This window comes from Orbicella faveolata, unplaced genomic scaffold (assembly GCF_042242905.1).
Source record: "Orbicella faveolata isolate gen_17 unplaced genomic scaffold, um_ofav_v1 contig_2, whole genome shotgun sequence".
Taxonomy (NCBI): domain Eukaryota; kingdom Metazoa; phylum Cnidaria; class Anthozoa; order Scleractinia; family Merulinidae; genus Orbicella; species Orbicella faveolata.
In genome coordinates this window covers 28,850,001-28,865,384 of record NW_028301547.1, presented here as the reverse complement: position 1 = coordinate 28,865,384, position 15,384 = coordinate 28,850,001, and the positions used below count along the sequence as shown (strand labels likewise).

The window sequence follows — 15,384 nt, the reverse complement described above, 5'->3', positions numbered from 1 at the left end:
AGAGAGCTAGAAATGCAATAGTCGGAGCTGAGAATATACTAAAACTGAATAGTCGCCTCAGAGTTTCGTACCAGTCGCCAGCTATAAGCCAAAACAAACATAAAAGTGACCGAGAGGAGAGCTTTCTTTTTTGTCATTTTATCAATGCAACAACGAGCAATGAAAGTCCACTTAGTTGCCAGATCTTCCTTTTTCGTATAACCTGTCTGTTCGATAATTCAGTTGAACCCTCAGTTTCGAACTCTCAGGGGAAACAAAAAATAGTTTGAAATACATGTAGCGAGAGTTCGAAATAGCCGAGAGTATATGACTGAAGGACAAATCCAATGCAAGGGAAATGGAGTTTGAACTAACGGGGAATTCGGAATAACCGAGTTTGAATCAGTGGAGTCCAACTGTATATTGATAACGTTTGGAGAAATGAGGTATTCGTCAGTTGAACCGTTGCGGTGAAATATTCGCACGAGAAGAGGAAAAAGTAATCTGTTGCTCGACTAGCTTGCGTAGCAAGCGTTTCTGTGGGGTTCAGGAGCAAAGAATTACAGCGCGAAAAATGGCGCGAGTAAAAGAGGGGGGAGGGGGAGGGGAAGGAAGGAAGGACTCCCCTCTCCCACCCCCCTCTTTCTTTTTTTTGGCTCTCGCCTCATTTTCCGCGCAGACAAAACACCGAAAATCCCGTTCCTCGGTCTTTCTTTGCTTCCAAACCCCACGGAAACGCTCGCTACGCAGGCTATTGCTCGGCTAGAGGGAAATACGTCTAGCTTCTTGTTGAACTTGTCGAATAAGCATCATATCAATCATTCATGACACTTAGTCATTTACAGTATAATGGAAGATATTTGTTCACAGACGTGCAAATTTCCAGGCAATTAAACAAAAGAACTCTTTGTTTCAACAGCCAGTACATGGTTCTCTGGTTAATTTGGCACACTAATAACAACAGAGTTGACAGAACACTTTAAACTGGCAAATGAGTTTTCCAACATTGAAAGGGGCAGGTGGCAAGTGTTTAAAGGACGTTGAGGTCATAATTTCACGGGTTCCTTCTAGTAAAACTACAGACAATTTTGACGAGGCTTGTTGATCAAACTATGCACTGAAAACTGAAACTGAAACTGCATTAAAAGTAGGCTTCAAGAACTCTTTCCCTATGTGAGTCTTTATTCAATTCGTATTAAGCAAGCGGCCTTTCCACAGTTATACCATGTCCATTGATAGTTAAAAAAAGTAAAATGTTGTCCGCAAGGAATACTTTACAATGCGAAAAAAAGTGCGGGTAACAGTCTGATTTGCAGTGCTGATAATTTCACCACAAATATGAATGTTAACAAAAAGGTTCAAATAAAGAACCCATGTTCCATGTTTTACGATTGTACCATGAATTTTTGAGCAAAATAGATATACTTGAACATATAAAGTTTCACCTTAATTTTTCTAGACATTTAAATAAAAGCTATGATCTTTTTCTTAGCTAAAAAACAATTCCTTCAATTGTTGCATGGTGTCCTCGGGTGACGTCACTTTATGGCCTTTGGTTCGTTTGTCCATGTAGATTTCAAAGTCATTTCCTCCCTGAAGAAAATTAGAAAATAGAGTTATAGAACAGTTTTATTAAAGAACATACACATACCACTTCATAAGAATAATTCTGATTGAAATTATATGAAATGACGCACATATTTGTTAAAAATTATGCATGAAATTATACACATGATTTGTTAACATCGATAAGAGGCAAGAGTTACCTGATAGCATTTATCACCAAAGAAATGAATTTCCCTGTACCCATCATTTTCAACATGTCTCAGGCAATACGTTTTGTCCCAGCCTTTTGGGAAGACATCAAAACTTATTTGACCTCCTATGCTTATATGCAGTCCATAATCAGCAAATTTTTCTCTCAAAGTGGCCACAAACTTATCTCGAACTTTGTGAACCTGTGGAAAACAACAGATCACAAGCCAGGTAATAAAATACCAAAATTAATTTCTACCCCAGTAAACAGAACAAGGATGATTGAGATCTCAAGCCTGAACTAACTGAAGCCTTTAACTCTTTGAGTGTTCAGTTCTTTTCTGTGTCAAAAATGAGTTCTACAGAGATCCCTGTAGAGTGTATACCTAGTTTGTGTGTGGGTATGAAGTAATTCAGCAACAATACTGCAATAATATCCATCTCTGCCAAGCTTTATGACACTAGACAAGTATAGAATTCTTCAGACTAAATTTCAAGCATCTATCAAAATGGGTGTTAAAGTGAACACACCAAAACTCAGGTCTTCAGGGTTAATACCTCAGGCTATGAAATCTTAAACTCTTTCAGTCCCAGCTTGTAATGCAGCAGTAATACTGTCTTAGGATATGAAAAAAATGACAGGAAAAGACAGAGCCTGGTCACAAGAAATTAAGCCATCATGATCATAAAGGGATGCTTTAATATTTTGTTTTACAAGAATTAACAAAATATGTATGAAAATCAAGGCATGCAATTATTTCCTGGCATATTAAAAAGACGAGCTATTGAAAGTATAAATGCAACAGCCCAACTTATAAAACAGCTCATGCTTTGCTTTTGCACATTATTGTTAGATATCACTCACAAGAATTGACCTCTTTGACAGCATCACCATCAGTAGTGCTGCCATCATGATCATCCTCAATGTTATTATCACCATTGCCATTTAATCATCATCATTGTCATAAAATTTGGACATTTTATTTATCCAGGGGAGGGTCATGGAATTTTATGACAAGTTCCAGGGGAGGGTTGGGACATTTTCATGACCCTTACCTTGGAAGGGTCATTTTATTTTCATCGCTTACCGGTAACTGAAAATCTCCACCCCACTTCCCCTCCGCCTGCTAATTTCTGACAAGTCCCTAATATCTGCATGCAGATGGAGAGCTGTTGCGTGGCTCACAACAAGCTTACAGTGGATTTGTCAGAAATAATTAGAAATCATATTGGCCACAAGCTACACTGTAATATTAAAAAAAACCACTACTCTTCTAAACGTTTTTTTTTCCAGTTCCTAGCAAATTTATGAGTCCTGTTGGACTGCACTCCCAGGAGCAAAAGATGTGCCCCAAATTCTACTTCCCAGCGGAGGTTTCTTTCTCCATCTTTCAATTTCTCTCAGCTGAGGGAGGTGGGGAGGTGGGGAATGAAGGACATTTTGCCACTCAATACTCTCAAGAGGGTGGATAACTAATTAGAAATGCCGGTATATAAAGAACTTGGAACAACCCTTTTTGATTTGACAAGAGCTAAATGCATGTACACACAAGTCATGTTGAGTTCATGATTGTGGTTTCTCTCAAACAAGAGTTTCCTAACAATGGGTCTGGTAAACATCTAATATTATTGAAAACACCAAACAGTGTTTTGGACAGAATTGGTTCCTTACAAACCTTGTCATACTCAAAGAATGCTATCCTTTCCTCTTGTGTGCAGTTTCTCCCAATGGGTGAAACATTTAACATGCCATTTCGAAACTCAATAAAGGTCCCTCTGAAGTTAAGAAAAGACAAACCAACAGATACATGCTAGGTGAGTTTGACACAAAGGAACTCTCAAACACAAATTATTTAATCTGACTGTTTAAAATACAAATGAGATAACGACTTAGTTACTTCAATTTCCTTTGATGGCCATTATACTTTTATTAACAGGTTTAATGTTTATTAACAGGTTTAATGACACAAACATATGTATCATAGGTCAAGTGACAGCACCTTTTCATTGTTCTTAGTTGTCATAAACAACCTCAATACCTCATGGACATTAAAGCCTCAGTCACAATTCTTTCTGGCTACAGCCTTGTAGATTACACCGCCAAGAAATACAGCTGAACTAGTTAATTACATGTAAAGTTAAATATTTATATAATTCTATATTGCAATAAATTGATAAATTAGAAAAATTACAGTTACTGTAATGTTAAATGTACTAAGAATTATCAAACATACAAATTACATGTACCTCTTAACAGGAATATCCAAATCTGCAATGTACTTCAAGCAAAAATTGATGAAAGTCTTAAGCTTTTCTTCACCAATAAAGGTTTTGATGTTCTTTAAACAACACATAAACACAATGTTAGTTCCTGACTAAATACATTACACCATAGATGCCTAGCACAGATCCAAATACACACCTCAAGGTCTCACACCCCTGGAACACACAGAAATTTGAAACAAAGAAAGTACATTTAACAACAGATCTAGTCAACTCAGGACTTGAAAAAAACTTGAATCATGGCTTGCCCTTTGGACAAGCAGCTCTCAAATTTTCCCTGGGCAAGTCTTAGTTTATTATTTTTTCTTTCATTTTAGTAGAAAGACAACAGTCTGTGACAACTGTCTGTGATATCTTCCTGTGAGATCTCTGCAGAGCCATCTCTTAGGGATTTTTCTGATCTGGCTAATCTCCATGTGAATATTAGAGGTCCTCGAGATTATTTTCCTTATTTTGATCCACAATCTACCTATAGTATGACGATATGTGCTGCTGCTCAGGGTTGTGATTTCAGAATTCCTGATCTATAAATTAAACAGGGTATCCATGCTCAAGATGTTTCACAAACTTCAAAGTATCAGCAGCAATTACAGAGTATTCATAAAGCCATTAATATATCTTCTATAAAGAGTATTAAAAATTGGCCTATTTCTAGAATGGAGTATCATTTAAGTATATGCAGCTTCTTCCTAAAATGGGGTCCACATTTGGAGCCCTGAATACCCCACTGCGATGTTCTCTAGCATCATATACATGTATAACATAATTGAGGTCCCCACACGTGGGTCCACTGGGAATAGGGAAGAGTATAATTCAGCCTCCAGGACGGGCCACCTCTCTATAATTGCTACTTTTCGTTTGTCCCAGCTGATGGTCCATACATTCATTCTTATTTTAACCTTTCTACAACAGCCACCTTTCCACAATGGCAATGGCCACTAAAGTGCATCCCAGAGCTGTCACAATAACCTCTCAACACTGGCCAGTTAATCAATAGCTGAGAAACAGTGTATACAAAACCCCATTTTTGTAGTAAAAGTCCAAAAAGCTTGATTTGTAAAGTGCTTTATTGGTCTCTGTTTGATTATGTTTCGTAGTTGCGTGCTACAATTAGCAGTTTTTAAAACTACAAATAGTGTAACCCCCACAAGAAAATGTGTCACATAGCACCCCTACGTCCCCATAACAGCCACCTCTTTACAACGACCACTTTTGATTCACTTTTCTCTGTCACCAAGGTGGCTGTCGAGGAGGGGCTTGACTGTAGTTGGGGTAAAAATAGCGACTTCGAATCACTTAAGCACAGATTGCAAACAAACTAAATAAGGATAAACTAACCTGTGTGGCTATGAGTTCGCCATTTTTGTAAGCTACAAGGCCATTCTCAGGAAAAACATAATCATATAGACTCGTCACTGAGAAATCAGGAGAGAAGAGGGTCAGTTGATCACAACATCTTTGGTATTAACAAGAACTGATCAAGATAAAATAAAAGAACTATGCATGTACCAGCTCATGCTATGAGCATAGCTTGACAAACGAAGAATTTTCACCACAAAGACTTAATAACCGATGACTTTTCACAATATGATCTCACCATCTTCTCCTCCCATCTGTTCTTGAAGTTTTGGAAAATCAGAACCTCCAACTAAACCAACTGCAACCTTCTTACGGAGTTCTTTCATGAATTCTTTCATTTCTGGAGTAACAACCTACAATATTCGTTCGAGTTATTTACAGAGACCTTTGTACACAAAATGACCTCGCAAACTATGTTTCTGTGAGCCCCTTTGCCCCAAACAAAACAATCCGGAGAATTTAGCTTACCAATCTGGCAGGAGTCACAGTTCCATCGACATCAAACAAGCACAAAGTATCTTTACAATCCTTGACCGCTGCCATGTTTCTTGTCGTGATAAAAGTTCGACCGGCCGGGAAGAGTTTGACCGAGAGTGCTCGGTGACACGTCAACCAACACACCCCCAAACTTAACCAATCAACGTGTAGCATTCTTCGGATAAAGTTAACAGTTGCCACGGAAATTCTTCAATTACATCACTGTTTTTTAAAAAAAAATTCGATGAAGATGTGGTGAAGAAATTTTCAGTGATTGTTAATGCATTCATGTAGACCGGTGGATTCACTTGCTTTCCGCAGCTTCCTCGGCAGACGCTCTTTTTAGGCTCGTCATGCAATCTTTCCTAACCTCGTTCTGGGGGGGGGGGGGGGGGGGGGGGGGCGGAAAAGAAGTTGGCCACGAACATTTGACGGGATGCGTGACGACCTATCAGTCACGAGAATGTGCGTGATAGTCACTCAATCTTCATCGATAGTCACGAGATCAAAGTTAAACCTTCTCTAAACTTCAAGACGAAGTTGATGTATATGGGTTATTGACCAAGCGTGAAGTTCCCTTTTTTGGCCAAGTTCTGTTTTTGCGTGTTTTTTCGTCTCGGTCCATAAATACGCAAAAAAAAAAAGAAAAAAAAAAAAAAAAGAGAACGAGGCCAAAATCCAACCGTACTGACCGAACAGGTTTGCTCAATTTTAATGAAAGTACTTATTATACTGGAAAAAGTACACCATCTTCTTGCAGGAAACACCGCTCTGAGATACTAGGCCCATTATTGACAAAAAAGGTACCCCTTCCGTAAACCTTTTCTTTAAAAAACATACCCCTTTCACATACCTACTTAAGAATATTGCATCATTTTTCTAGACCCTTAGAATTAAGTCTTGTTATGTTGTCATATGCTGCGCCTCTTCAAAATATTTTAATTAGAGGCCCTTTTGAATACCTAAATGGCAGATTTCCCTACCCTTTCATATAAGCTTACCTCAACTTGTGAAATCTCTACCCTTTCATATAACTGAGGTCTGAAAAAGGTTACCCTTTCAGGCAGAGCCTCCCCATACCGTCCATTATAGGGAGTACCTCCCCCCACCCCCTGCCCCCGCTGAGGCTGCAGGCCCTTTTCACTACTGGTATCTTGGGCCTATAAACACTGTATGATTATTAGAATGATAAGCAGAACACCATTTTTAATCAAGTTTATTATTGCTCGGGTTATAATATAACCTACAATGTAAAGCTTATCTAAGAAAAGCTTAACTGCAAGGGTTAATCCAGACAATGCTTTTCTTTTCTTGTTTAACTACTTAAAAACATGTGCATGTAAGTATAAAAAATTACTAAAAATGGATTCTTGACCCTGTTTCAGAGCCCTTTTCCATTTGTACCGAGAGTCAGACAGTTGTGATAAAAAAAAAACTCTCAAACTAAAGTAAAAAACAAAGATTCAAGCCATGAAATGCAATTAAAATGCTGATCTGTAATATTCATTACTTCAAATTACAATGTTTGTCCTTTGGACTCAACACTAAATAATATTACACTTATACACAGTTCTTCAGCACTTCCTGATTCTCACCTTAAAGTTTATTCACAAAAGAAAACTTTACATGATTATGTGCAAAGAATTGCTTCATAAGCTCCAACGTCTGACTATATCGCTGGGAACGTTTGACTTCCACTGAAAAATTTTGTAACACTGATTAAAAAATTCATTGCACCATGCATCATTGTAACTGTAATTACTGTACATAGGTCATTCTAAAAACCCATGCCCACTGACATGGCAGATCAGAGACAGGCAGAGGTGGAATTGCTATAATCACACCCTTGTATTCAGAAATCTGCTTCCAAGGAAACTTGACATCTGGAAGGCCTAAGAGAGTGATAACTGTAGCCTCAATAGGGATTGGTACACCAAGAGTCAGTGTGTCTGTTTTTGGCCAGTCTAACACAATGGCATAGGTAACTCCTGGTTTGCTGGTGTACCTTAATGTGGGGACAAAAAATAAACGTAAGGGTAATGTACACATGACTAACTCTGAGCATTAAGAACAGGTGGCCTAGCTACCAGACCAGCCCTACATGTAAACATCCACTGTAAAATTATAAGCATACATGAGAGTAAGACGCCTGGACAAAACTATGTGCAATGTACATTCAAGTAGTTAATCACTTTGCGAGGTCTGATGTAAACATTTATACACTTTTATACTTGGAAATTGATATCACAGCATTGCAAAAAGGCTGAAGGAATTTTACCATGTTTAAATGAAATTATTTATCTGTCTATCTGGTACTTCCTGAATAACCAAATCAATGACTTTCTATATATTAACTTCCCATTACTTAGCTACTTGAAAATATACTCACTGGCATTATGAGGAGAGCCTAGATTTTGATCAATCAGGAGCAGACATAGGGAGGGGGGATGGGTGAGTGATTGGGTGGCTAGCCACTCCCATTTGGAGAAGCAAGAATAGCAAAAATTGAAAAGGATTATGAATATTTTGGCAGAAATAAAGGCAAAGACCCTGGACAGGTACCTCACAGTAATTTCTAGTTTGTGTCATTGCTAGTTCCTCTGGTGTAACAGTTTAAAATTAAGTTGCAATTCTCAAATTGCAACATTTAAGGGGCATGCCCCATGTGGGTCATGCCCACACCCAGGGAAAAATTGGTAGTGGGTGTGGCTACACATAGACTACAATAATTATGCCCCACTGATTCTGCAGGCCCAAGGTACCACCCACTGCCCCCCCCCCCCCTCCCCCCAACCTTAAAAATTCCCGTATCCGCTTATGAGTGTTCTTGCCAACACTTTCTTACCATATGTTAGGGGTTATTGTATCATTCTGAGCTCGCCAAGGCTTGGTTCCATAAATCCCTTCTCCGTTAACCTTCAACCAGTCTCCCATTTGCTCTAGACGTTCCTGGAAAATGGGATCAATCCTGCCATCTGCAGTTGGGCCTATATTCATAAGCATGTTGCCTCCACAGCTGACAAGCAACAAAAAAATATAAGCTCAATATAAGGCTCAATATATTAAGGTAGGACAGACAGACAAATTATTTGGATGGTTGAGAACACGGATGGACAGATGCATGGACAGCTAAAAATATAAAATAAAATGCATATGTGATAATGACATTTAGAGAGGAAGTCACATCCGCCTTAGCTGGCTTTCATGCAGGTCCTCTATCCTGGTCAAATTTGAATTTGGAGAGATGGTTTTTGTGGAGGGAGGAAAACCAGAGAACCTGGGGAAAAACCCTTAGGCAACAAGCTCAACCCACATAATGGCACTGGCCTGGAATCGAACCCAGGCCACATTGGTGGGAAGAGAGCGCTTGCACCACAGCACTGTCTCTGCTCCCCCAATGGATGATGGATGAAAGAGGGAAAGAATGAAAGAAGGATGTAGGGAAAGAGCAAGGTGAGAAGGAAACCTTTATTAACCCCCTCACCTGACAGTTGAAGCAAGAATAGAAGTCAAATCATCAATTGTGAGAAAATCTGCCAAAGTTGTGTTTCTGCGATAACCCCAGGACTTTTTATCAACTGTCATACAGTTTTCCCACTTGTGTTTCTGCAAAACACCTAACAAAGGAAGAGATAGTACCGAGCATCATGATCAACCGACAATCATGAAATTAATTACACCTTGCAATAAAATGTTATTAAAGCAGCTACTCACATAGATTTTAAAACTTTAACACTTGCAGATTATGTTAAAAAGACGAACTCTAACAGTCCCATTCATGCATTGGTTTTTAACTTAATCCCTTAATTTCTAATAAGATTAGTAAGATTAGATTCAATTTTCCACTAAGTAAATTGCAGGCTGATGCTAGGAAACTTAGCCATTCCCATTGATCCACATGTTTTCTGAGAAATAAAGCCCAAAGTGGACAGTAAAAAATTTGAAATAAAGGCTGTATGCAAAAAAGCCCCGAAATTCTCAGAAAAAGTTGTTGCCTCCACAGGTGAGGCCCAGTAAACAAAGTGAGAAAGTTTCATTGTATATAACAAAAGATTTCCTTACCTGGGTTGTATCTGTCATGACAAGTAAATACACCCCCATGATGACACCTGTCACCAGCACCCCAGCGGTCATTAACAACTACAGTATCTTTAACAGGACTGGAAAAGAAAACGAAGATGTCAGCATATAAGACCTTGAGGCCTATTCATTTGGCAATGTTTGATGCACTGCAGCCATGCTCTCTCACAATTTGACTTGAAGGAAAGAAATAGTAATAGTATTTTGGGATATTAGTTGAACTTCCTTAGCCCAAGGTCAAGTAACACTCCCAATAACCAAGCTTTGAACAATGCTGTTTCATACTCAGGTTAAGCTAACCTAGTTAAGACAGTTATAAACATCTAACAAGCTCATATCCAAGGTTAATTTAACCCTCCTTTAAACAACTGAGCCCCCGCAGTCTGTTAATTCATCACCTGTCATTATACAGCCATGCCAGAAATTCTGTGCTGTTCCAGTATTTGTCACTAGCTTCCCAATCACCATCTGTCCAGACATATGAAGGCTTGTAAGTGTTAACAATATCATGCATCTGAGGCAGCATAATTTCCTACAATAAATAAGAACACAAGTCTACTCAACTCTGGAAAGGTATACATTATACAAAACATTGATTGAAGCATTTTTGAATTAACTGTTAACTAATAAATTTGTATATGTTTAAATATGCATCATTCATCTTAATTCACAATATACATGTGGTTAAAAAGATCTGGAAAACGAAACTCGCAATTTGAAAGCAATGATTTCTTTAAGAAACTACTCTGATGAAGATGTATGTTTTGCACAGTTGAATCCCAGAGAATATGACCACCTTTAAGCCTTCAAGATGCGGTTTTAATTGAAATCTTAAAAAAAAAATGATGGCTGAGTACAGGTTCTCCTTGGGCTTAAAAAGTGACTGACAGTAATAATGAGGAAGGTTATGTTGCTGTTATGTAAAGGGTTGGTTGAGTTGGTTGTATCAAAGGGTTCCACAGACTATATTTCTCAAATTGTCTAATAAGATCATGCCTAAAAGTAATTGTTTCATAATCTAAAATACGTATAACTGGGACTTGCTAGGTAAGTGATGAGATTTTGGCGGAGTTGTATAGGCGCAACCCCAAAGATTTTCTTTTAAACTTTGTTATCTTAGTTTTTGAAAACTTGTAATATCTAAAATATAACTGTAAAGGAGCACCATTTGAAATCTGCAGACAGTGAAATTAACATCTTGTGACTGTTGTGCCACAACTTACATCAACATACTCCTGTGTGGTAAATTTATTTTCTTTGTCCTTAAGATAAAGAGGATGAAACCACTCATACAGGGAATAGTACAAGCCAAATGTAATGTTAGTACGCTTCCTGATGGATGATGCAAGGTCACCTGTGAACACAGCAAAGATACATCCACACTACTAAGTATAAGTATATGCATTAGTAAGAATTTGTAGCAGTGCAAGTTGTTGTATTGTTGTATAGCATAAGCGTAACCTTATCCTAAGTGTAATGTAAGTAACACATGGTAAATAGTGTAAATAGTCCACTAAAAATATTGTATTGTATTGAATTGTGTGGTATTGTAAGTAGAGTAAGTATTGTGCTATTTTGTTGTAAGTAGCTTAAGTATAATGCAAGTAATTATGTGTTTTTGCAATTAAATAAAAAAGTCCATTTGTTAAAAAAAAGATACATCCACAGAAATTAAAACACTTGTAACTTAGTAGATCAAGTTTGATGTATTAAAATTCAGCCCCAAAACAATAGACCTTGGTACGAGGCTCTTCAGAATAACTATGGAATTTGTGGAGTTTATAATTTCCCCGGAGCCTCATGCCAAAGTCTATTGTTAGGCTGAATTTTAATCTACTGAAATAGGTCTGTATTAGCTATAATTTAAAAAATAAGTCATACAGACATGAAAGATATGTAGTTTAAGTGAAATTTATTGTGTAGTTCCATGATACCTTCCCCATAGAGGGGATTTTTTTCTAAGACCTTCCCACCCCTCTGGAAATTCTAATGAAGCTTAATGATACATTTCTTTAAATGTTTTGGTCTTAGAGAACCCTCCACACCCCCCCCCCCCCCCTCCCCCCTTCCTCCCCAGGAAATTTCCATCCCTTCTGTGGAAAACGTTTGGATATTTTCTGGAACTATGCATTAGCAACACAGTGGGATGGTCCTTCAAATCAAAAGTACCAGTATCATAAAATCATATAGTTTGCATGTCTCAAAACAATTTGCATTATTTATTAATACAATGCATAGCAGCTGCAATATTCTCCAGTGAATGGTGTCTATATCTAAATCATTTGGTTAACCGCTTGCTTACCAACAAGATCTCTATGAGGACCGTTATCAACAGAGTTCCAGTTCCAAGACACGTTAGATTTCCAGTTTGTCCACCCTTCATGGTGCTTACTAGTCAACACAACATACCTGTCCAGTGAAACATAAAAACACAGTAAGCTTAATATATAATTGTCAGTTCTTTTAAATGAAACTTCATACTGATGTACACTGGATCAGATGAGGTGTGTGGCGGGGTTATTTACGAAGAGGGGGAGGGATACTTGTACGCAGGTCTTGAGAGCTTCCAGCCATCCCTCCACGGGTAATCGATCAATCTGTCAATCAACATATTTGTTAGCTTCACCTTCATGGTTGTACTAATATGTGTTACATCATTACTTTCCAAATTTCTCTTAAAAGAACGACTACTGCAATAAGGAAAAAAGGAAGCCAAAGATGTGATCAAGTAGCTCAAACGACTAACACGCACACACACACAAAAAGGTGAAAAAATATAACTCTCACATACAAACCTTGCACCAGAGCGCTCCAACAGATCTGCCCACAAGTCAGGATCGAAAAATTCTGCCCGGAACATCGGTGCAAAATCAGCATAAGAGAAGCCTGGACGATAATTCTTTTTCATAAATTCGACACATTTAGGATTATTTTGTCCTTTCCAATACCACCAAAACCACTCAGAGTCAAAACTAGGAACTGAAAAAACTCCCCAGTGCATGAAAATTCCAAACTTTGCCTCGTCATACCACGATGGAAGCGGTCTTGAATCAAGCGACTTCCAGGTAGCCTCATATTTGGCTTGTACACTAGAAAACTGGCATACAAACAAGAGTAATGCTGTAACAGAAGTAAACATTCTGCAAACCGGCGAAATAAAAAAGCAAATTCGAAGAGTACAGAAACAGTGCCGAGCAAACAAATTGATCACGAGACCCTCACGAGACGACACCGCGGAAATACGTTTTTTGACGTCACCGTAACTGGTCAGTGGTCATCACCATCAGGCTGTGCTGTCCTTCGATCGATCAGTTCTCCGAGTTCAGTATTTTGGTTCGTTTTAAGGTCGAAAATAGCCTTGATACTTCTCGTTATTGGTGAGTTTGACGCCCTTAAATGGGTTTTTAATACTCAAACAATGTTCCGGTGATGAATAGGGGTACAGGGGAGTCATTTTGTGTGGAGTAATGTGTAGTTTGCTGACTCGAGCCTGGATCGTGTTGCTTCATTCGCTCTCGCCTCAGAATTGTCAAAAACAACGATGGGTATCCAGCAAAGCAGAAGATTGGTTCTGTATGAAGCTTTTGCAAGGATTTTGAAGACTAGTTGGATTAACAGTGTAATATGCATGAAGTGGTTAAGGTACATGTAAGTCGGGACCGTTTTATTCACACTCACTTTGGGCCGACATGTGGTGCTTGTTCATTTAGATTATATTTCGCAACGCGTCAAAGAAACTTTGATAAGAATTTGTCTTTAAAGACTGGCTTGTTTGGCGTTTCTATCACCTTTCTGACTTTCTGCGCCTTTTGGAACAGGTGAAATAATTTTTTTGTACCTGCCGTTTGCTGTCAGAATAAAACATTTGTTCATTTCATTCACAAGATATTTCTCTATCATTAAAGATTGTTTAAGCCTACATTTATATATAATGGTGGCGTTTGCGAAGGGAGTAGAAATCGAAAATATTGTGATTTGTTGGCCGCAGCGAACGCTGGAAATACTGAAAACATTCAAGACCGCTCAATATGTTCGGTTCATGTACAATTTTTCCTCGCTTGAGGTCTTTTTTGTTTACGTCGATTACATGTTGATAGTACATGGAAATTTTCAAGACCGTTTCCTTGTACATGTATGCACAGGTAACTAAATATTTTAAAATGTCCAAACACCTGAATTTGTTTACACGAAACCGCTTCCACTTACGGGATGTGGTCAAGTTTCACATCTTTTGATGCTGAAAAGACATTCAACATTTCAGAGAGGCAGTAATCAACTCTTCAATGAAACCCACTAGTTTATTTTGTTTACTCAGTCATTTGAAGCTTTTTGATTTCTATTTCCCTATCTTACATGTGCAGTGTATCAACTGATGTAAATAATTGACTGTTGTTGGTTTTCCTTTCATTTAATTTAATTCAGATGAGCTTTGCTCAATCACTACAAAATAATTTTTACATTGTATGTGCTTAATGAATCAGACATGTACATATCACGTGCTTTGAATCAGTATGAAATTAATTATGATCCCCTTAGTCATAATGTTGTATCATCCTCCCTTCTGTAAGATTCTTACTTAACTTGTAACCACTTTATTACAAGACATTATAGCACCTGATGGCAATAAATTATATAATTATATGTACTTATTTTTTTTCCTGTGATATTTGGCTAACAAGTGGGTTTGTTTATGCCACTGTGTCTCTGAATTGGCTTACTGTCGTCTACAAACCATTGGTAATATATCTTCGCTACATCCAACTCAGATACTAGACACAAAAGCGTGTATTAAAGAACAGATACATTTCTTACAAATTAATATTTATTGCATTTAGTTCATCACTTAAGTTCTACAACATTGCTTTTCTCCAGTGAGAAATTTTGTGCAAAGTCTGAAGTTGTAAGTTGCAAAAACAATTTCCGTCAGTAGTTGCGAATCACTTAAAGTCAGGCTTTGGTACTGTAAACTGAATGGCAGAAAGCAAGGAAATTAGAAATTGTCTCAAATACACGAGTGCTAAGAGATAAACTTGACTGAAATCTACAGACTCCTTTTTCCAGGTTTAGGGTTAAGGTTAGGCCTAAGGGACAAGGTGGGAGGTGCGGTGGCCTTGTGGTAAGTGCGCTCAGCAATGGATCGAGCGGTCCGTGTTTGAGCCCTTGTCAAGGACATTGTGTTGTGTTTTTGGGCAAGACACTTTTACTCTCACGGTGCCTCTCTCCACAAAGGTGTATATGGATACTGGTGAATTTAATGCTGGGGGTAACCCTGTGATCGACTAGCATCCTATCCGGCAGGGGGTAGTAGAAATACTCCTAGTCGGTTCATGCTACAGAACCCGAGATAAGCCTGGCCTGATGGGCCACTTGGCTCTATGCAGACTTTACCTTTTACTTAGGGACAAGGTACTGCATCAAGTGGGGGAAGAGACAGCGGAGTCAGAACCTCCC

At 38.3% G+C, this 15,384-nt stretch overlaps 2 protein-coding genes across 2 annotated transcripts; both read right to left on the bottom strand.

The window, feature by feature from the left end:
• Positions 1 to 1,141: 1,141 nt before the first annotated feature.
• Positions 1,142 to 6,042, bottom strand: LOC110054002 (uncharacterized). The gene is made up of 7 exons (XM_020760333.2): positions 5,845 to 6,042; positions 5,615 to 5,729; positions 5,356 to 5,432; positions 3,982 to 4,073; positions 3,411 to 3,510; positions 1,746 to 1,937; positions 1,142 to 1,572 (listed from the first exon to the last, which is right to left on the bottom strand). The coding sequence occupies exons 1-7, from the start codon at positions 6,025 to 6,027 to the stop codon at positions 1,468 to 1,470; spliced, it is 864 nt and encodes a 287-aa protein (XP_020615992.1). The 5' UTR covers positions 6,028 to 6,042; the 3' UTR covers positions 1,142 to 1,467.
• Positions 6,043 to 7,053: 1,011 nt separating this feature from the next.
• On the bottom strand, positions 7,054 to 13,178 carry LOC110053984 (alpha-L-fucosidase-like). The gene is made up of 8 exons (XM_089290682.1): positions 12,729 to 13,178; positions 12,236 to 12,342; positions 11,157 to 11,287; positions 10,332 to 10,465; positions 9,916 to 10,013; positions 9,338 to 9,470; positions 8,699 to 8,869; positions 7,054 to 7,858 (listed from the first exon to the last, which is right to left on the bottom strand). The coding sequence occupies exons 1-8, from the start codon at positions 13,070 to 13,072 to the stop codon at positions 7,612 to 7,614; spliced, it is 1,365 nt and encodes a 454-aa protein (XP_089146808.1). The 5' UTR covers positions 13,073 to 13,178; the 3' UTR covers positions 7,054 to 7,611.
• Between the last annotated feature and the right edge of the window lie 2,206 nt (positions 13,179 to 15,384).

Bases quoted from the DNA above. Each gene is read 5' to 3' on its own strand.
- LOC110054002 (XM_020760333.2), bottom strand. From the start codon at position 6,027: ATGCTACACGTTGATTGGTTAAGTTTGGGGGTGTGTTGGTTGACGTGT. The intron at 5,730-5,844 runs GTAAGCTAAATT...CGAATATTGTAG, and splicing joins CTGTGACTCCTGCCAGATTG to GTTGTTACTCCAGAAATGAA. The intron at 3,511-3,981 runs GTACATGTAATT...TCTTAACTTCAG, and splicing joins TTGGATATTCCTGTTAAGAG to AGGGACCTTTATTGAGTTTC.
- LOC110053984 (XM_089290682.1), bottom strand. From the start codon at position 13,072: ATGTTTACTTCTGTTACAGCATTACTCTTGTTTGTATGCCAGTTTTCT. The intron at 11,288-12,235 runs GTAAGCAAGCGG...CTGTGTTCACAG, and splicing joins TCCTCATAGAGATCTTGTTG to GTGACCTTGCATCATCCATC. The intron at 10,466-11,156 runs GTAAGTTGTGGC...TATTTATTGTAG, and splicing joins CCACACAGGAGTATGTTGAT to GAAATTATGCTGCCTCAGAT.